Source organism: Chiloscyllium plagiosum, unplaced genomic scaffold (assembly GCF_037043375.1).
Source record: "Chiloscyllium plagiosum isolate Xiang-an unplaced genomic scaffold, Cpla_swu_hap1 HiC_scaffold_17, whole genome shotgun sequence".
Lineage (NCBI taxonomy): Eukaryota > Metazoa > Chordata > Chondrichthyes > Orectolobiformes > Hemiscylliidae > Chiloscyllium > Chiloscyllium plagiosum.
The window spans coordinates 32,788,804-32,811,852 of NW_028270155.1; the positions used below are offsets into that span (position 1 = coordinate 32,788,804).

General features: G+C 43.0%; 1 protein-coding gene across 5 annotated transcripts in view; it reads left to right on the forward strand.

The window, feature by feature from the left end:
• Window positions 1-1,662: 1,662 nt before the first annotated feature.
• Window positions 1,663-23,049, forward strand: part of spg7 (SPG7 matrix AAA peptidase subunit, paraplegin) — a 68,820-nt gene continuing 47,433 nt past the window's right edge. For 2 of the 5 annotated variants that reach the window (XR_015759942.1, XM_087995810.1), the window contains exon 1: window positions 2,453-2,772. Coding sequence is in view for 3 of the 5 variants with exons in the window: in XM_087995810.1 (XP_087851936.1) it covers window positions 2,536-2,772 (237 nt within the window). In the remaining 2 variants the exon portion in view is untranslated. Of the gene's footprint in view, window positions 2,773-23,049 lie in introns of all 5 variants that reach the window. The other 3 variants (XM_087995808.1, XR_015759941.1, XM_087995809.1) reach the window with 3 other exon arrangements.

Below are 23,049 nucleotides of genomic sequence, written 5' to 3' on the forward strand. Positions count from 1 at the left end.
ATGGGTATGTTGTTTAAACATTTCCTTGCACTGCAAAAGAGTCACAAGTCTTGCATAGCCACATTCATCTCCTTCCACAAGATATGCAAGCATTCGTGGAAGCTCTCTGGCCTCTAGTTCCAAACAACTCCATGAAATGTAGTATTTGGCTTGCTCTGCTTATCTCGTCAATCAGGGAATGCTTAGCTTACCTGTTAATGTCCATGTTGCTACTGACCCTTTTAATCAATACTTTTATTTTGGATGCTCCGCTGGGATTTAGATTCTCTTCTGTTTTCCCCAATGAGGGGAAGCAGTAGAGAAAAACCAGTGATTGGAATTGTAAGCCAGACTCCAGACTAATCTTCTGGGTTTATGGGTTGAAATCCACCATGGCAGATGGTGAAATTGTGAAGGAATAAAAAGTTAGCCTAATGATGTCCATGTAACTATTGTCAATTGTTTGAAAACCCATCTGCATCTCTATGTACTTTTAGCGGGTGGAGAGATAAATGGGTGGGGCTGGGGGAAGGAAGCCGAGAGTGCAATAGGTGGATGGAGATGGGGGTAAAAGTGATAGATCGGAGGGGAGAGTGGAGTGGATGGGTGGGAAGGAAGATGGACAAATGGGACAGGTCATGAGGATGGTTGGAACTGGGGTAAGGTGGTCGGGGGGATGAGAGAATGAGGAAACATTCTCTGAACATCTCCAGGTTACCCATACCAATGAACCCACTACTCTGTGGCCGAACACTTCAACTCCCCCTCCCGCTCTGTCGAGGACATGCAGGCCCTGGCCCTTCTCTGTCACTACTCCCTTTCCACCCAACATCTGGAGGAAGAACGCTTCATCTTCTGCCTTGGGACCCTCCAACCCCATGGCATTAATGTGGATTTCACCAGTTTCCACCCCTCCCACATTACCCCGTTCCAACCTTCCAGCTTAGCACAGTCTTCATGATCTGTCCTATCTGTCTATCTTCCTTCTCACCAATCTGTTCTACCCTTCCCTCCGACCTATCACCTTTACCTCCTTTACTACCCAAAACCAAACCGCCACAATTGTAAGAGATTCAACAACTTCACAAAAATGGTTATGGTTACAGTTAAATCAACGTGAATGCACACCCTCGAGCATTCTCTCAGCTTCATTTATCTCCTTATCTATCATATGCTTTCTATTTCAGCACCTGAATATTATGACAACTCATTATAGCTAAGGGCTACCACAAAGTAATTCTTTACTTAATGCTTTTTCAATTTACTTTGCCTGATGCAGGAGCTTCTGCTAGGCTTGAAGGAAACCTGTGTTAAAGTGACAAATTATCTCATGGACAGCATGACTTCATATGAAACAAGTCTCAGTAACATTTATAGAAGCAAAATAGCTCTCTACCTAATGAGAAAAAGTCTGCAATCAGCACCATAGAATTACAAAGGAGAAGGACTGTTGCTCGTCTTGATCTATGTTTAAAGTAGAGTATGTATACAGGGAGAAAGTGAGGACTGCAGATGCTGGAGATCAGAGCTGAAAATGTGTTGCTGGAAAAGCACAGCAGGTCAGGCAGCATCCAAGGAGCAGGAGAATCGACATTTCGGGCATGAGGATTCCTGAAGAAGGGCTCATACCCGAAACGTCGATTCTCCTGCTCCTTGGATGCTGCCTGACCTGCTGCGCTTTTCCAGCAACACATTTTCAGCTATGCATACGGGATACAATTTCAAAATTTGCAGATTATACAAAACTACATATTTGTGAACAGAAGTTAGTGACAGACGTCAAGAAGCTCATGGAATGATTAGACAGATGCAAAATAAAATTGAATCAAGGAATGTGAACTATTCTTGACAAGAACCAAAGGATCGAAAACTGAAGGGCACTGAAAGCTATTGGCATTTGATGAAAGGAGGAACAAATTAGTGCAGATGCTGGAATCTGTACTGAAAACAAATGCTGGAGATCACAGTAGGTTAAGCAGCATCTAAGAAGGGCTTATGCCCGAAACGTCGATTCTCCTGTTCCTTTGATGCTGCCTGACCTTTTCCAGCAACACATTTTTAAGCTCTGATCTCCAGCATCTGCAGTCCTCACTTTTTCCTAGCATGTATGGATAGGCAGCAAGCTAACATTTCGAGTCATCTCGGCCTTCTGTGCTGAGATTCTAAGACCTGAAATAATTTTAAATATTAACACAGTACAAGTAGTCATAAATTGATTATCGCCTGTAAAGGCAGAAAAACAAATTGCTGGGAAGACTCATCTGTGGGAGAAAATAGAATTAACATTTCAACTGTTCCAACAATATCAGTTTTTGTTTCTGATTTCCAGCATCCCCGTTTTTTGTTTTGGGGTTTTGTTTTGCCTATAAAGGCAAATTGATTTGAGAAATTGCCAAGTCATTCTTTTTGATTGTTCAACAATGCGCTGTACATTGTTTCGCCATCAGGCGCGCGCATTCACTGTTCGACTCCCCAGCCTGGAGCAGTGCGCCTGCGCGCCGGTGTTTCTGACGCATTGCTAAGTTGTCAGAGAAGGCGACGGACAATTGTTTCAAGATGGCCGCCTGGTTAGTTTGGCAGTTGCAGCATCATAGCGGCTGTGCGAGAAATCTTCCATTAGTATTGTGGTCTTGCAACAAAAAGCCTTTGCAATTTCGGACTTTCGCTTTGAGCGCTGCTTTCCAGAGAGAGGCCTTGAGATGGAACTTTGCCAGTGGAATTTGTGACTTTGGAAGAACACGATTTGATTCCAGTAGGTCCTGTTGTCATCAAGACAGGGATCCTATATTAAAGGTGAGTACGTGTTATTTGCATTGTTTTTCGAGGAAATGTTAGATTGACATTTTGTTGAAAATAACTTCGATTATTATTGATGTTATGAAATAGCTGTATGAGTTTTGTATTTTATACGTAGGATTTGGACGTCAGTTCTCCTTAAAAATCCGTTGTGTCACATTAAATGGTAGGGTAATATGGGATATTACTGAAATTAATTTAGGCAAGTAGGACTGAAAAACATGCACTTCAATTAGTTAAAGATAAATTTAGAATAGAAAAGCAGCAATGTGGCTCATCATGTATGTGTTGGTGATTTATAATCTAACCACCCTCTCTAATTGCATCCTGTATCGTTATGGTGAGATATTAGGAAGAACTTCATGCAAAGTGTTAATTATTGGTAACGAATCCAGCAGTCCAGGTATCTAAGACAAAAAAAAGGTCCAAATGCAGTTGAATTGTAAACTGACTGAAAGTTGGAAAATTAGATTGCAGTCTTTTTCTATATTGAATCATCATGTTATAAATGCAGAACAGAATCTTAACAGTGCAAAGTGGCCATTGATCTGTGCCGACCCTCCTAAAGAGTCAATTTATGTACTGCTACTCCACTACCCTCTCCCCATATATCTGGCACATTTATTCTCCTCCTGTATTGAGGAACACTTGTGGCACAACAAGAGGCCACTCTGCCCATCTTACCTCAAAAATTGAACCACCCAGCTTAATTCCATTTCTTAGCACTTGGTCTGCATTCCTCTAGGTAACGGAAAATCAGGTGCACAACCAAATACCTTGTGAATAATTTGAGTTTTTGCCTCTGTTATCCCTTCAGGCAGGAGTTCTAGACTCCTAACATCCTTTGGGTGAAAACAATCTTCCTCGTCTCCCTTCTGATCCTTATACCAATCACTTGATAGGAATGCATTCTAGTCATTGACTCTTCTGCTAAAGTAAATAAAACCTTCCCATCTATTCTTAGCAGGCCTATCTCAATTTTGTACTCCAGAAAATCTGTCCTGAGCTGTCTAAAGGGAAACAACCCCATGCCTCAATTTTTCCTCAAAGCTGCTATTTAACACTCCTGGTAACATCCTTATAAATCGTCTTTGTACCATCTCTCGTCCAGTTATTGTAATTGGGTGATCAGAACTGCAGCCAGTATGTAAATTGTGGACTAGCTAATGTATTTAGAGTTGTATTAATAAATGGCTAATGAAAGAAAATATTAATCTGTCTTGCTATCTTATCTACCTGTCTCACTACATTCAGTACTATGGATATGCAATTCCTCTACACCTTTCCATCCTCCCATTTATTACGTATTTTTAAAAATTCTTTCACAAGAAGTGGGCATCATTGGCTAGGCCTGCATTTATTTTCAGTGCCTAATTGCCCAGAGGGCAGTTTAGAGTCAACCATATTGCTATGGGTCTGGAGTCCCATGTAAGCCAGACCAGGTAAGGACAGAAATTTCCTTCCCTAACACACATTAATGAGCTAGATGTTTTTTCCCCTAATGGTTGACAGTGGTTTCATAGTTATCTTAATTCCAGATTTTTAAAATTAAATCAAAATTGCACAATCTGCCACAGCTCGATTCAAATCCAGTTCCCAGGACATTACTTTGGTCTCTGGATGAATAGTCTAGTTTGAATACCTCTTAGGACATTGCCTCCCCAGTTCCTCTGCGTTGTTTGAACTCCCCAGCTCATACTTCTCCAGGTTGAGTTCAATTTTTCACTTGTCTCTCGTTTGATCAGTCCATTGATTTTTTTTTTTGTGTGCATTCCACAGTTTTCCTCCACCATATCAACCATGTGGCCAATTTTTTCATTGTCTGCAAATGTCTTGATCATGGCCCATATCTTTAAGCTCAAGTCATACATTTGGACAACCAAATGTAGGTCACCAAGTGTTGAAGCCCACTAGAAACAGGTTTCCAATTGGAAAAATACTCTGTCATTGTCCCTTGTATCCTGCTACTTATTTTATTTTAAGCTTGCAACAGTCCTGTGGTTCTTTTTTAAAGCAGTCAGCTGTGTGAGTCCTTGTAAAAAGTCTTGCTAAAACTATGTAGATCAAATTAATTGCACTAAGCTTTTCAATCTTCCTTGTCACCTTGCAAAAAGTTAAAACCATAAGTTCTAGGAGGAGTGGGCTATTTTGGCCCATTTAGTATTGTCCACCATTTGCTGACTTCATGACTGTCATAGAATCAAATAGGTATCCAGCATAGAAACTGGCCCTTCAGCCTAACTTGTTGATGTCCACCAGGTTTCCCAATTTGCCTGTGTTTGGTCCAGATCTAAGCCTTTCCTATCCATGTACGTGTCCAGATGTCTCTTAATCGTTCTCAAATTTACTTTTTTAGCATTTTTTGCCATACCTCTTGATCCCCTTACTGATTAAAAATCTGCCTATCTCAGCCTTGATTATTCTTTAATGACTTAACCTTGACAGCTCTCTGTGGTAAAGAATTTCTCAAATTCATGATCCTCTGAAAGAAGAAATTCATCTTAAATGGGTGACTCCTTACTCTGAGATTATGCCCTCTGGCCTTAGACTCTCCCAGAAAGGTAACCTCTCCACATCTATCCTGTCAGGCCCTCTAAAAATATTTTATGATTCAATTAGATCACCTCCCCTTTTGAATCAGTACAAGCCAAACTATTCACTATTTCCTTATGAAAAAATCCTTCCATAGCCAGAATCAACCAAGTGAACCTTCTTTGAACTGTTCCCAAGGCCAGTATGTAGAGTCATAGAGGTGTACAGCATGGAAACAGACCCTTCGGTCCAACCTGTCCATGCCGACCAGATATCCCAAACCAATCTAGTCCCACCTGTCAGCACCCGGCCCATATCCCTCCAAACCTTTCCTATTCATGTACCCATCCAAATGTCTTTTAAATGTTGCAATTGTACCAGCTTCCACCACTTCCTCTGGCAGCTCATTCCATACTCATACTACCCTGTGTGTGAAAAAGTTATCCCTTGGGTCTCTTTTATATCTTTCCCCTCTCACCTTAAACCTATGCCCTCTAGTTCTGGACTCCCCCACCCCAGGGAAAAGACTTTGTCTATTTATTCTATCCATGCCCCTCATAATTTTGTAAACCTCTATAAGGTCACTCCTCAACCTCCGATGATCCAGGGAAAACAGCCCCAGCCTGTTCAGCCTCTCCCTATAACTCAAATCCTCCAACCCTGGCAACATCCTTGTAAATCTTTTCTGAACCCTTTCAAGTTTCACAACATCTTTCCAATTGGAAGGAGACCAGAATTGCACGCAATATTCCAAAAGTGGCCTAACCAGTGTCCTGTACAGCCGCAACATGACCTCCCAACTCCTGTACTCAATACTCTGATCAATAAAAGAAAACATACCAAACGCCGTCTTCACTATCCTATCAACCTGCGACTCCACTTTCAAGGAGCTATGAACCTGCACTCCAAGGTGTCTTTGTTCAGCAACACTCCCTAGGACCTTACCATTAAATGTATAAGTCCTGCTAAGATTTGCTTTCCCAAAATGTAGTACCTCACATTTATCTGAATTAAACACCATCTGCCACTTCTCAGCCCATTGGCCCATCTGGTCAAGATTCTGTTGTAATCTGAGGTAACCTTCTTTGCTGTCCACTACACCTCCAATTTTGGTGTCATCTGCAAACTTACTAACTGTACCTCTTATGCTCACATCCAAATCATTTATGTAAATGACAAATAGTAGGACCCAGCACCGAATCTTGTGGCAGTCCACTGGTCACAGGCCTCCTGTCTGAAAAACAGCCCTCCACCACCACCCTTTGTCTTCTACCTTTTGAGCCAGTTCTGTATTCAAATGGCTAATTCTCCCTGTACCCTTGAGATCTAACCTTGCTAACCCGTCGCCCATGGGGAACCTTGTCGAACACCTTACTGAAATCTGTATAGATCACATCTAACGCTCTGCCCTCATCAATCCACTTTGTTACTTCTTCAACAAACTCAATCAAGTTTGTGAGACATGATTCCCCACGCACAAAGCCATGTTGACTGTCACTAAGCAGCCCTTGCCTTTCCAAATATATGTGCATCCTGTCCCTCAGGATTCCCTCCAACAACTTGCCCACCACCAACGTCAGACTCACTGGTCTATAGTTCCCTGGCTGGTCCTTACCACCCTTCTTAAACAGTGGAACCACGTTAGCCAACCTCCAGTCTTCCAGCACCTCACCTGTGACTATCGAAGATACAGATATCTCAGCAAGAGGCCCAGCAATTGCCTATCTAGCTTCCCACAGAGTTCTAGGTCACATCTGATCAGGTCTGGGCATTTATCCACCTTTGTGTTTCAAGGCATCCAGCACTTGCTCTTCTGTAATCTGGACATTTTGCAAGGTGTCACCATCCATTTCCTTACATTCTATATCTTTCATATCCTTTTCCACAGTAAATACTGATGCAAAATACTCATTTAGTATCTTCCCCCATTTTCTGCGGCTCCACACAAAGGCTGCCTTGCTGTTCTTTGAGGGGCCCTATTCTCTCCCTAGTTACCCTTTTGTCCTTTATGTATTTGTAAAAACGCTTTGGATTCTCCTTAATTCTATTTGCCAAAGCCATCTCCTGTCCCCTTTTTGCCCTCTTGATTTCCCTGTTAAGTATACTCCTACTGTCTTTATACTCTTCTAAGGATTCACTCGATCTATCCTGTCGATACCTTACATATGCTTTCTTCCTTTTCTTAACCAAACCCTCAATTTCTTTAGTCATCCAGCATTCCCTATACCTACCAGCCTTTCCTTTCACCCTAATAGCACTATATTTCTCTGGATTCTCGTTATCTCATTCCTGAAGACTTCCCATTTTCCAGCCGTCCCTTTACATACGAACATCTGCCCGCAATCAGCTTTTGAAAGTTATCTTCTCCAATTTAGAACTTCAACTTTTAGATCTGGTCTATCCTTTTCCATCACTATTTTAAATCTAATAGAATTATGGTTGCTGGTCCCAAATTGGTCCTCCACTGACACCTCAGTCAACTACCCTGCCTTATTTCTCAAGGGTAGGTCAAGTTTTGCACCTTCTCTAAGCGGTACATCCGCATACTGAATCAGAAAATTGCCTTTTACACACTTATCAAATTCCTCACCATCTAAACCCTTAACACTATGGCAGTCCCACTCCATGTTTGGAAAGTTAAAATCCCCTACCATACCACCCTATTATTCTTACAGATAACTGAAATCTCCTTACAAGTTTGTTTCTCAAATTCCCTCTAACTATTAGCGGGTCTATAATACAATCCCAATAAGGGGAATCATCCCTTTCTTATTTCTCAGTTCCACCCAAATAACGTCCCTGGATGTATTTCCAGGAATATCCTCCCTCAGCACAGCTGTAATGCTATCCCTTATCAAAAGTGCCACTCCCCCTCCTCACTTGCCTCCCTTTCTATCCTTCCTGTCGCATTTGTATCCTGGGACATTAAGCTGCCAGTCCTGCTCATCCCGGAGCCATGTTTCTGTAATTGCCATGATATCCCAGTCCCATTTTCCTAACCATGCCCGGAGTTCATCTGCCTTCCCTGTTAGGCCTCTTGCATTGAAATAAATGCAGTTAATTGATCAGTCCTACCATGTCCCTGCCTACCTGACTGTTTGGCTCGCCCCTTTTCTCAACTGTACCAGTCTCAGATTGAAATCTTTCCTCATTATCTCCCTGGGTCCCACCCCACCACCTTACAAATTTAAATCCTCCGGAGCAGGTCTCTCAAATCTCTCTGCCAGCATATTAGTCCCCTTCCAATTTAGGTGCAATCAGTCCTTCTTGTACAGGTCACTTCTACCACAAAAGAGATTCCAATGATCCAAAAATGTGAATCCTTCTCCCATACACCAGCTCCTTAGCCATGCATTCATCTCTATTCTACTATTCCTGCCCTCACGAGCTCGTAGCACCGGGAGTAATTCAGATATTACTACTCTTGAGGACCTCCTTTTTAAATTCCTGTATAACTCTCTGTAATCTCCCTTCAGAATCTCAACCTTATCCCTTCCTATGTCATTGGTTCCAATGTGTACAATGACCTCTTGCTGGCCCGTCTTCCCCCCCCCCCCGCCTTGAGAACGTTCCGCACCCTCTCTGAGCCATCCTTGATCCTGGTCCCAGGGAAGCAACACACCATTTTGATTTTTCGTTGCTGGCCGCAGAAACATCTGTCTGTATCTCGGACTAGAGAGTCCCCTAACACAATCAATCTCTTGGAACCTGATGTACCCCTTGTTGCATTAGAGCCAGTCTTGATACCAGAAACTTGGCTGTTTGTGCTACGTTCCCTGAGAATCCATCACCACCTACATTTTCCAAAACAGCATATTTGTTTGAAATGGGTATAGCCACAGAAGACTCCTACACTAACTGCCTACCTCTCTTCCCTTTCCTGGAATTAACCCATCTATGTGACTGTACCTGTGACTTTTACCCCTTCCTATAACTGCCAACCATCACATCCCCTTGCTCTTGTAAATTCCTCATTGCCTTCCACACACCAAACAATATCAACAATGTAAAACATAAGAGCAGAAGTAAGTCATTCAGCAATCAAGTCTGCTCATAGAGATCTGCAGCACAGGCCCTTCAGTCCATCAGGTTCATGCTGGTCAAAAACAATGATCTTACTATTCTAATCCCCGAGATCAGGATTCATATGCTCACATTCAACTCCACTTTCGTCTTTTCCCCACAGCCCTTGGTTCTCTAAAAATCTGTCTACCTCAGCCTTGAATATACTTAACAGCTTCCAACAGCTCTGCAATAATCCTCTCACTTTTCTGGAACAATTCCACAAAAGAATTTGGTGTTTCATTTGCATTTAATGACTAAACCATAAAACTTTGAACTTATTCACAGGGTGGGGACCAACAACATCATTGTGGACATTTTGAAAAGTGCAATATGGAGGGATAACGTTTTTATTCATTTGTGGATGTGGGTGATGCTGACACTTAATTGCTGTTGAGAAGGCAGGGGGTGAGTTGCATTCTTGAACTGCTGCAGTCGTATGCTGTATGTAAACCCACAATGCCATTAGGGAGGGAATTCCAGGGTTTTGACCAAGCATCACTGAAGGGATGGCGATATATTTCCAAGTCAGGATAGTGAGTGACTTGGAGAGAATTTGCAGGTGCCTGTGTTCCCATGTATCTGCTGCTCTTGTCCTTTTTAGATGGAAGTGGTTGTGGATTGTGGGAAGGTGCTAAGGATCTTTGATGAATGGCTGTAGTGCACCTTGTGGATGGTACACACTGCTGCTACTGAGCATTAGTGGTGGGTAAGGTGTATGTTTGTGGAAATGGTGCCAATAAGCTGTTTTGTCCTTTTCTCGTTGTTGCAGCTGCACTCATCCAGGTTAGTGGGAATATTCCACCAAATTCTCTGCTTGTGCCTTGTAGAGTGTGGACAGGCTTTGGGGAGTTCAGAAGTGAGTTACTCACTGCAGTATTCCTAGCCTCTGGCCTGTCCTTGTAGCCACTGTATTTATATGGTGAGTCTAGTTGAGTTTCTGGTCAACGATTACGCTCAGGATGTTGATAGTGATGGTAACACCCTAGATGTCAAAGGACAGTGGTTAGATTGTCTCTTATTGGAGATTGACATTGCCTGGCAATTGTGTGGCGTGAATGTTACTTGTCACCTTTCATTCCAAGCCTGGATACTGTCCAGGTCTTATTGCATTCAGACATGGACTGTTTCAGTAACTGAGGAGTTGCAAATAGTGCTGAACAAAAATGGCATGAACAAATTAGTGTACAATATAATTACAAAATTCTTTGTGTGTTTTGTATAAATATATTTACTGACAACAAATAGAAATAGCATTAGGAAGAACTTTTGATGGTAAATTAATTGCCTCTTAAAACTGGGGAGTTATCTTGAGGTCTACAACATATTATCATTATTGAAATAACTCCACAGAGGCTGGTATCCCGTCACCAAGTCTCTCTTTATTTACACATGGAGAATCTCTAACACTGATCCAGCTTCCCCATAACCAGCTCTGAGTGAACAGGACCTCTGACACTCCTGTTTATATCTGACAGACAGGGCTCCCAATCAGGGAACTCATACAATGAGGTCCACCGGCTGACCTCTTTACAAGTCAAGATTTCCTTCATCAGGAATCTTTTGCCCGAAACGTCAATTTTCCTGCTCCTCGGATGCTGCCTGACCTGCTGTGCTTTTCCAGCACCACTCTAATCTTGACTCAAATCTCCAGCATCTGCAGTACCCACTTCTGGCCTCATTACAATCACTACAATTATTTGGGACCATGGGCAGCAGTTCAAGAAGGCAACTTGCCCCCTACCTTCTCAACAGCAGTTAGGAGTGGATAATAAGTGTAAGCATCACCCACATCCACGACTGAATAAAAAGGTTATCCCTTCATATTGCACTTTTCAAAATGTCCACAATGATGTGGTTGGTCCCCACCCTGTGAATGAGTTCAAAGTTTTATGGTTCATGGAATTTTGATTTTTAGTTCTATGAATATATTGTCGTTCCTTCGGTGTCACTGGACTTGAACTCCCTACCTAATGGCAATTTGGGTTTAGTTACGCTATTTACTCCACACACTGCATCCGAAAGGCTAAGAGCATTGTGGAAGACCCCACACGCTCCTCACTCAAACTCTTCTCCCTCCTGCCATCTGGCAGAAGATATTAGACCACATGGTCTCTCACGGTCAGACTGTGCAACAGTTTCTTCCCTCAAGCCATCAGGCTCGTTAACACACTATAATTTGACTCTTTCCCATCTGAAATTCTTTTGTATTGCTGCTAGAAAAATGTCTATTATCCATCTTTTTTTTGTTATACTGCAACTTGCATATTTTACACTTCTTGTGCACTTTATGCCGTGTACGGATGTGTAGTTTGTGCTATTCGTGTAGCACCCTCGGTATTAGAGGAACGCTGTCTCATTTTTACTCTGTCAGTTGTATATGGTAGAAATGATGAATAAAAGCTACTTTCTCTACTATGTGGACTCCACAGGTTCAAGAAGGAAGCATTTCACCATCGTGAAGGGCAGCTAGGGATGGGCAATAATTGCTGGCACAGCCAGTGATGCCCATAATCCTTTGAATTAATGAAAGGTTGACTTCTGTCTACTGCTTGTGAGGTAAAAGAATCAGGAATATACAGAAAACCTAGCTTAAATGCTTTGGCGAGATGTTGAGTTGTAGATGTAGAGACTGTGGTGGGATTTGGAGGCAGGTATTTTAAATTTAATGTTTTGGAGATCTGGCATCCATGTATGTTAAGGACAGGACAGTGAGCAAGTACAACAAATCAAGAAAACAAAAAAAAACCCATCTCGCTGTCACAGACCATAGTTATAGTAATATATGATGTGAATAGTATGTCATGGTCTACAGACAATTTGGTAGCACCTACTGATGTTGGGCTGTCTTGTATAACTATGATGTGGAGGTGCCGGTGTTGGATTGGGTTGGACAAGGTTAAAAATCCCACAATGCCAAGTTATAGTGCAACAGGTTTATTTTGAAGTACAGGCTTTCGGAGCGCTGCTCCTTCATCAGGTAGCTAGTGGCGCAGGATCTTAGGACACAGAATTTATAGTAAAAGATCAAAGTGTCATACAACTAATGCACTGTATTGAACAAACCTAGATTGCTGTTAAGTCTTTAATCACTTAGAATGGGTTGCTGGTTTCGATTAATTAATATGTAAATCCCAGAACTGCTTTCAAGTCACAGTTCTGAGATATCTTAAGGTTTTATTTTAAAATGTGACATCCCATGTCAAACAATGCATTAAAGGTATGAGGTTAGAGTCTGTCTGTACTCCAACCTTGAGTCAGACTGGTCCTATTTCCAAAGGAGGAATTTATAAAATGTCACATGGACTCACTGCCTATAGATTGTGCTTTTCGACAAAATATGCACGTTCACTCTATAAACTTATGTGGATGTGCATGAGTGTGATGGAGTACATATCTGTGTGTGTGTGTGTGTGTGTGTGTGTGTGTGTGTGTGTGTGTGTGTGTGTGTGTGTGTGTGTGTGTGTGTATGAGAGAGGTTAAGCGTGAGTGTGATCATGTGTAAGAGTGTGCGCGAGTGTATCGTATGATGGGGTCACCCGTCATCTGACATGATCCCAAGATTCCAGTTGAGGTCATTCTCAAGGGTAATGAATTTGGCCATTCGCCTCTACTTAGCGACTCTGTTGTTGTGTCTACCCAAAGTCCACCTTGGAGGATGGTCACCCGAAGATCTGAGGTCGAATGTCCTTGATCGCTGAAATACTCCCCAACTGGGAGAGACCATCCCTGTCTGGCGATTGTTACATCATGTTCATTCATCCATTGTTGTGGCATCTGCTTGGTCTTGTCAATATACCATGCCTCGGGCATCCTTACCTGTAGGGTATGAGGTAGATAGTGTTGGCTGAGTCACATGAGTATCTGCTGTATACACGATGAGTGGTGTCCCCACGTGTAATGGTAGTATCCATGTTGACACTCTGACAGCTTGCAGTGGTTGCCACGACAGGCTTGTACGATGTTGTGGTGGATGTTGTCCTGAAGGCTGGGCAATTTGCTGTGAACAATCATCTGTCTAAAGTTAGGTTGTTTAAAGGCAAGAAGTGGAGGTGTAGGGAAGAACTTGTCGAGGTGCTCATCCTCATCGATAATGTGTTGCAAGCAGCGAAGAAAATGGTGTAGATTCTCCACTCCCAGGAAGTACTGGACAACGTAGGGTACCCTATCCCATGTCTGTCTCCTGAGGAGGTCATTACGGTTTCTTGCTGTGGCACGTTGGAATTGGTGAACAATGAGTTGTTCGCCACCCTAAACATATTAAAACAGCCATCCCCTATGGACAAATCCTACGCATAAAACAAGAAAAGCCCAACCCGCCAATTGCCATCCCATCAGTGAACTCTTGATCATCAGTAAAGTGATAGAAAGTGTCCTTAATGGTGCTGTCAAGCAACACTTGTTTAGCAATACCTACTCAGTGATGCTCAGTTAATGTTCCACCAGACCAATTCAACATCCTGGCCTCATTACAGCTTAGGTTCCATCACAGACAAAAGAGCAGACTTCCTTAGGGGAGGAGAGAGTGAATGCCCTGACATGAAGGTCACGTTTGACTAAGTATGATATCAAGGAGTCCTAGCAAAACTAATCAAAGAGAATGAGGATGACAATCCTCCCCAAGTTGGAGTTGTACTGAGCGTAAAGGAAGATTGTTCTGAGGAAGAGTCACCAGACCTGAAACGTTAACTCTTATTTCTCTTCACCAATGCTGCTAGACCTGCTGAGCTTTCCCAGCAATTTCTGTTTTTGTTTCTGATTTGCAGCATCTGCAGCTCTTTTGGTTTTATTAAGATTGTTATTGTTGGCTGTGAATCATTTGAGCTGTAGAACATCTCTGCAAGAGTTCCTCAATCATGTCTGAGACTCCACCATCTTCAGCTGCTCACTTAATGACCCTTTCCCCATTGTAAAGTCAGAAAAAGGATGTTTGTTGATTGTATTGTTCACCACTCCTCAGATGCTGAAACAGTCTGTTTCCAAATGCTGCACATTGTACAACAACATTCACGACTCTTTAGATGTTGAAGGATTCCATGTCCACACGTTGTTGCATTTGGACAATATGTTTGTCTGACAAGTTGCATTTATGCCATGTAAATGCCAGCCTGTGATCAAAAATCCTGGACTCCCTTCCTAACAGCACTGAGTGTCTCTATACCCCAAAGACTGCAACGATTCAAGAAGGCAGCTGACCACCATCGACAATGTGGCAATTAATAATGGGTAGTAAATGCTGGCCTAGCCAGCAATGCCATGTAGCATGAACAAATAAAAAGTGTTGCCCTCTTGTCATTACACTGCAAGATGAATTCATCATTTAATACTGTTGTACTTTGCATGATGTTGTCGTCATAAGTTATTTGATTCCAGTGAAAACTGCTGGTTTTTTTGTTTGCTGTGCCCCATTGCCACTGCAAATCCTTAGTGAACATTGTAGAAATTCACACGCTGACAAATTAGGTACAACGTTTTATTATCATTCCAAAGAAGTGTCGCTGGACCCAAAACCTTAACTCTGATTTCTCTCCACAAATGCTGCCAGACTTGCTAAGTTTTTCCAGCAATTCCTGTTTTTGTTTCTCCTATATGATAATTAATGTATTCAACAAATCATTGCACTACCTTCACCATCTATTTGTGGCCATATCTCTGTTACAGCTCTCAACTTACCAGATTCCACCACACTTTTGGCAATGTACTGATAACAATGTACTTAATTTCAGGCAATTAGTTGAGTCTTTCTCTTGTTAGCTTCAGTCTGATGTGGCAAACTGTATCTTGCAGGCACATTGGATTCTGATCATGGTCTGCAATGGCTTCTTCTGTTGTCTTCCAATATCCAGTGGCCAACCTAAATAAATATGTTACTACTGTCACAGACTTCATCAGTAAGTGTGTAGAATCTGAATAATCCTCAACCACAAAACAAGAATGAACCAGAAGATCTACTCCCTACTGAAGTCCAGTCTGAGGCATTCAAGTCAGGGGACCCAGACCTATACAGGAAATCCCGGTATGATCTTCAAGAAGCCATCAGGGATGCCAAGAGACAATACCAGACTAAACTAGAGTCCCAGACTAACTACACAAACACATATTTACTGTGGCAAGGCTTGTACAATATAACAGACTGCAAAGTGACGTTGAGTAGAATTGCTGACAATTAATCTTTCCCCAGTGAGCTCAATGCATCTGTGCTTGTTTTGAACAGAAAGTCAGTGAAATGATGTCACCTACCCGACAGCAACCGCTGCACCTGTACTCACTTTCATTGCCACAGACAACAAATCGGTCTTTTCAAGGATGAACCAATGGAAAGCGACTAGCATGTTTGGAGTCCCTGACTGTGCATTCAGATCTGCCAGACCAGCTGGCCCTACACTCATCCCTGGAACACCTGAATAACAAGGAAACCTATGTCAGACTCCTATTTGTTGAATTTGCCTCCACTTTCAATGGAATAATTTCAAAACTCGTCTCCAAACTTCAAGACATAGGACCCCATACACACATGCAGAACCTTGCCTTCCTGACCCGCAGACTACAGTCAATAAGGAGAGGCAACAACACCACCTCAATACTGATGCTCTGCAAGGCCACGTACACAGTCCCTTGCTATCGCATGGCTGTGTAGCTAAATTCTGCTTTAACTCCATTTACAAATTTGCTGATGCCACCGTAGTTGGTTGGATCTCAAACAATTTTTTAGATTAGATTAGATTACTTACAGTGTGGAAACAGGCCCTTTGGCCCAACAGGTCCACACTGACCCTCCGAAAAGTAACTCACCCAGACCCATTCCCCTACATTTACCCCTTCACCTAACACTACAGGCAATTTAGCATGGTGTTTTAAAAAATTCTCAAGGTCAGGTTCGTAGGAGAGTAGTCTGACACAGAACAAACGACCAAGAGGCGAGTCTGCTAGAATATGCTTCAGCTTTTTATTCCCCGCAGCGTCGCCACAACCAGGTACAACGGGTCTGGCTTATACTCACTCTACATGTTACCGGAACTGGGAGCCGTCAGTTCTCGTAGAGCGGTTGCCAACAACCCACGCTCGGCGGTTAAACGTAACCCCGGAGCAGACTCCCGGGTCTGGCTTATACTCACTCTACATGTTACCGGAACTGGGAGCCGTCAGTTCTCGTAGAGCGGTTGCCAACAACCCACGCTCGGCGGTTAAACGTAACCCCGGAGCAGACTCACCGAACTGGAGACTTTTCCAGCTGATATACTCTTTTCCAGATATAAACATTCATGTGAACAGCAGAGCAAGGCTAAAAAACACATTCCATTCTGGTTACATACAGATAAGAAGATTCACACAGGACTAAGCAACACCTCCATTCCGGTTAGATTCACACATGTATTGGGACATAATTTTTAACCGTTTCACCACATTCCACTGCTTGGAATTTTACACCACACATGGCCAATTCACCTAACCTGCACATTTTTGGACTGTGGGAGGAAACCAGAGCACCCAGAGGAAACCCATGCAGACACTGGGAGAATGTGTAAACTCCACACAGTCAGTTGCCTGAGGCGGGAATTGAACCCAGGTCTCTGGCGCTGTGAGGCAGCAGTGCTAACCACTGTGCCACCGTGCCGCCCAATGATGAGACAGAATCTCGGAAGGAGGCAGGCAGCTTAGTGGCATGGTGTAAAGACAACAATGTCTCTCTCAATATTAGCAAAATAAAGAACCTGGTCAGCAACTTCGGGAAGCAAAGTAGAGGATACACCACTGTCTGTATCAATGGTGCAGAGGTGGAGGCTCAAGAGCTTCAAATTCCTAGGAGTAAAGGTCATCAATGATCCATCCTGGTCCACCTTCATCAATGCTACAGTCAAGAAAGCACACCAACTCCTCTACTTCCTCAGAAGGCTCAGGAAATTTGGCATGTCGATGATGACTGTACAATTTTTACAATGCACCATAGAAAGTATCTATCTTGATAGATCACAGTTAGTGTGGCAAGTGTTCTGCCCAAGACCACAAGAAGTTACCAGGAGTTGTGAATGTAGCCAGATCCATTATGAAAACTAGCCTTCCTTCCATTGATTCTGTATACTTTTCCTGCTGGCCGAGAAAAGCGCCAACATAATCAAAGCCCCCTCCCACCTCTGTATATTCTCTGTCACCCTCGTCCATTCGGACTTGAGAGAAATCAGGAGGGCACAAAGGGGACATGAGATAGCTTTGGCAAATACAGTTAAGTAGAATCCAAAGGATTTTTACAAATACATTTATGGACAAAAGGGTAACTAGGCAGAGAATAGGGCCTCTCAAAGATCAGCAAGGCGGTCTTTGTGTGGAGTCCCAGAAAATGGGGCAAGGTACTAAACGAGTATTTTGCATCAGTATTTACTGTGGAAAAGGACATGGAAGCTATACACTGTAGGGAAATAGATGGTGACATATTGAAAAATGTCCATATTACAGAGGAGGAAGTGCTGGAGTCTTGAAATGCATAAAAGTGGATAAATCCCCAGGACCTGATCAGGTGTACTGTAGAACTCTGTGGGAAGCTAGAGAAGTGATTGCTGGGTCCCTTGCTGAGATATTTGTATCATCGATAATCTCAGGTGAAGTGCCAAAAGACTGGAGGTTGGCTAACATGATGCCGCTGTTTCAGAAAAATGGTAAGGATAAGCCAGGGAACTATAGACCAGTGAGCCTGATATTGATGGTGGCCAAGTTGTTGGTGGAAATCCTGAGGGATAGGATGTATATGTATTTGGAAAGGCAAGGACTGATTAGGGAGAGTCAGCATGGCTTTGTGTGTGGGAAATCATGTCTCATGAACTTGATTGAGTTTTTTTGAAGAAGTAACAAAGAGGATTGATGAGGGCAGAATGGTGACGTGATCTATATGGACTTCATTGAGATACTCGACAAGGTTCCCCATGGCAGACTGGTTAGCAAGGTTAGATCTCACTGAATACAGGGAGAACTAGCCATTTGGATACAGAACTGGCTCAAAGGTAGAAGACAGGGTGGTGGTGGAGGGTTGTTTTTCGGACTGGAGGCCTGTGACCAGTGGAGTGCCACAAGGATCGGTGCTGTGTCCACTACTTTTCATCATTTATATAAATGATTTGGATGTGTGCATAAGAGGAACAGTTAGTAAGTTTGCAGATGTCACCAAAATTGGAGGCGCAGTGGATATTGAAGAAGGTTATCTCCGATTAGACCGGAATCTTGATCAGATGGGCCAATGGGTGAGAAGTGGCATGTGGAGTTTAATTTAGATAAATGCGGGAAAGCAAATCTTATACACCTTAATGGTAGGGTCCTTGGGAGTGTTGCTGAATAAAGAGACCTTGGAGTGCAGGTTCATAGCTCCTTGAAAATGGTGTCGCAGGTAGATAGATTAGTGAAGAAGGCGTTTGGTATGCTTCCCTTTATTGGTCAGAGTATTGAGTACTGGGTTTGGGAGGTCATGTTGCGGCTGTACAGGACATTGGTTAGGCCGCTGTTGGAATATTGCTTGAAATTCTGATCTCCTTCCTATCGGAAAGATGTTGTGAAACTTGAACGGGTTCAGAAACGATTTACAAGGATGTTGCCAGGGTTGGAGGATTTGAGCTATAGGGAGAAGTTGAATAGGCTGGGGCTGTTTTCCCTGGATCATTGGGGGTTGAGGGGGTGACCTTTATAGAGGTTTACAAAATTATGAGGAGCGTGGATAGGATACATAGAAAGTCTTTTCCCTGGGATGGATGTTCATCATTTGTATAAATGCTTTAGATAAGACTTTAGATCACCTCGCCTTCTGAATGAGTACAAGCCAAACTATTCACCATTTCCTTAAGAGAAAATCCTTCCATAGCCAGAATCAACCAAGTCAATCTTCTTTGGACTCTTCCCAAGGCCAGTATATAGAGTCATAGAGATGTACAGAATGGAAACAGACCCTTCGGTCCAACTTGTTCATGCCGACCAGATATCCCAACCCAATTTAGTCCCACCTGCCAGCACCTGGCCCATATCCCTCCAAACCCTTCCTCGCAGCCAAAATCCCCCACATAAGGCAACATCTTGGTAAACCTTTTTCTATATCCTCTCCAAAGCATTCACATCCCTCTGGTACAGTGGTGACCAGAACTATATGCAATATTATGTGTAGCCTAACTAAAGTTCTATAAAGCTGCAGCATAACTTGTCTATCCTGATATCAATGCCCCTTCCAATGCAGGAAAGCACACCATAGGCAATTTTACTACCTTATCTACCTGTGCTGCCACCTTTCAGTGATCTGTGGACCTGTACATCCAGATCTCTCTGCATATCAATATTCCTAAGGGTTCTGCCAGTCACTGTATAATTTCCTTCTGTACCTGACCTTCCATAATGCATTACTTCACATTTGTCTGGATTAAACTCAACATACTATTTTTCTGCCCATGCCTCTAACTGATCTATATACTGCTGTATCCTCTGACAACTCCCCTTACTATCCGCAACTCTACCAATCTTTGTATCATCTACAAACTTACTAATTAGACCAGCAACATTTTTCTCCAGATCATTTATGTAGATCACAAATAACAGAGATCCCAGCACTGGTCCCTGTGGAACACCACTAGTTACAGTTCTCCATTCTGAAAAGCATCCTTCCATAGTCACCCTCTGTCCTATGACCGAGCCAGTTCTGTATCCATCTTGCCAGGTCACCTGATGATCTGTGACTTCATCTTTGTATCAGTCTGCCATGAGGGACCTTGTCAAAGGCTTTGCTGAAGTCCATGTGGACAGCATCAAGCACTTTTTCCTCAATTATCTTCGTCACCTCAGCAAAAAACTCGATCAAGTTAGTGAGGCACGACCTCCCCCAGACAAAACCATGCTGTTTACGCTAATCAGTCCATTTGCTTATAAATGCTTATAGAGCTTGTCCCTGACCATCTTTTCCAATAATTTCCCAATCACTGATGTGTGAGGCCTACAGGCCTGTTATTTCCTGGATTATCCCTGTTACCCTTCTTAAACAATGGAACAATAGCTAATCTCCAATCCTCTAGGACCTCACCTTTTGGCCAAGGAGGATACAAAGGTGTCCGTCTATGCTGCAGCAATTTGTTCTCTTGCCTCTCTCAATATTCTGCGATAGACCCTATCAGGACCCAGGGATTTATCTGTCTTAATATTTTTTAATATGCAGAACACTCTCTTCCTTTTTAATAGCAATTTGGCTTAGAAATTTGACGCTTCCTTCCCTGAGATCACCCTCCACCAACTCATTCACTTTGAAAGCTGATATGAAGTCTTTGTTTAAGACCTCATCTGGCTCCACACATACATTCCCTCCTTTGTCATTGAATGGGTCAATATTTTCCCTGGCTATCCTCTTGCTTTTTACATATGTTTTAAAAGCCTTGGGCTTCTCCTTAATACTGTTTGCTAATGACTTTTCATGACCCCTTTTTAGCCTTTCTAATTCCTTGCTTAAATTGTTTCCTAATATACTTCAAGGGCTTTATCAATTCCCATCCTCCTAAACCTTGTGTATGCTTCCTTTTTCTTTTTGATCAAGGTCATAACATCCCTGGTCATCCAAGGTTCACGTAACTTGGCTTACCTATCCTTAAATTTCACAGGCACGTGCAACTCCTGAACTCTTACCAACTGCCATCAGAACACACTCTCGTTCTGCCTAATATTGTTGTAGTTCACCAGTTTAACATCTCCCCTGAGGACTGCTGTTATCCCTATCCATGAGTAGCTTAAATCTCATGATATTATGGTCACTACACCCGAAAAGCTCCACCAATGAAACTTCATTCACCTGCCCGGGTTCATTTCCCAAAACTAGGTCCACTATACCTCTTTCCCTGGTTGGACTGATTAAATGCTGTGTCAGGAAACTCTCCTCTACAAATTCTGCTCTATCCAAGCCCCTAGCACAAAGTGAGTCACGGTCAATAGAGGGGATGTTAAAATTATCCACCACAACAATCCTGCTGTTTTTACTTTTTTCTAAAATCTGCCACATATTCTGTCCTTTATCTCCCAATGGCTGTTGGGAGGCACAATCTCCCAGCATTGTGATTTCAAATTTCCTATTCCTTAGTTCTAACTATACAGCCTTGCTGCTCAGGTCATCTGATGTATCCTCCCTTGGTACAGATGTGAGATACTCCTTTACCAGTAATGTAACTCCCCCACCCTTTTTACATTCCCTTCTATCACCCCTGAAACATGTAGATCCCGGTACAGTCAGGTGCTAGTCCTGTCCCTCTATCAGGAGAAAGTGAGGACTGCAGATGCTGGAGATCAGAGTCAAAGAGTGTGGTGCTGGAAAAGCACAGCTGGTCAGGCAGCATCTGTGGAGCAGGAGAGTTGACATGTCGGGCATAAGCTCTTCATCAGGAATGTGGCTTGGGGGCCAAGGGAGCTTAGAGATAAATGGGAGAGGGGTGGGGCTGGGGTAAGGTAGCTGGGAATGTGATATATAGGTAGGTGAAGGTGGAGTCAAAGTGATAGGTCAGAGAGGAGGGTGGAGCAGATAGGTGGGAAGGAAGATGGACAGATAGGACCGATCAAGAGGGTGGTGCTGAGTTGGAAGGTTGGGACTGGGATAAAGTGGGGGGAGGGGAAATGGGGAAACTGGTGAAATCCACATTGATCCCATGTGGTTGAAGTGTCCCAAGACAGAAGTTGAGGCATTCTACCTCCAGGAGTTGTGGTTAGGGTTTGGTGATGGAGGCAGCCCAGGACCTGCATGTCCTTAATGGAGGGGGAGTTAGTGTTCGGCTACAGATGGGTTTGGTTGGTGTGGGTGTCCCAGAGACATTTTTTTGAAATGATCTGCAAGTTGGCGTCCTGTCTCACTCCTGGACTTAAGTCTGGAATGTCAACTCTCCTCCTTGGATGCTGCCTGACAGGCTGTGCTTTTCCAGCACCACGCTCTTTGACTCTGTCCCTCTTTCAGCTAAGTCTCCATAATCGCAACAATGTCCAGGATTCCTTTCACGCCCACTCCCAGAATACAAAACAAGCGATGTTTCAGCACTCTCTGGTGGGATGACCCTGCCCAGCTCCCTGACTTTATCCTCGTTACTCTACATTTCACTGTAGCTAATTCACCTAACCATCACATGCCTGCTCAGTAAGGCAGAATTTAGCATGGCCTAAATGTGTGTGTCCTATTAAATTCCTAAAATCGACCTAACGTGTATAGCTTTGGACTGTGGAAAGAAGCCGGAGCACCCAGAGAAAACCCACACAGACATGGCGAGAGTATGCAAACTCTTAATAGTCACCCAAGACTAGAATCGAATCCTGTTCCCTGGCGCTATGAGGCAGCAGTGCCAGCCACTGTGCTGCCCTGCAATCTTAATTATCTGTTCACAATTTATTATTAAGACACATTGTTTCTTTGTTTTAGCTAGAGTAATACAATCTGTCAGTATTATTTGTCCATCTGTTGAAGCATATAGGAGAATATAAGGTGCATCATTTGCATTGGGAAGGTGATGGCCTAATGGTATTATTGCTAGACTATTGATCTGAAGATTCTGGTAATGTTCTGGGGACCTGGGTTTGAATCCCAAGATGGTGGAATTGCAATTCAATAAAAATATGAAGTAACGAATCTAATGATGGCCATGAAAGCTTTGTAAATTGTCAGGAAAGCCCATCTGGTTCATTAATGGCCTGTAGTGAAGG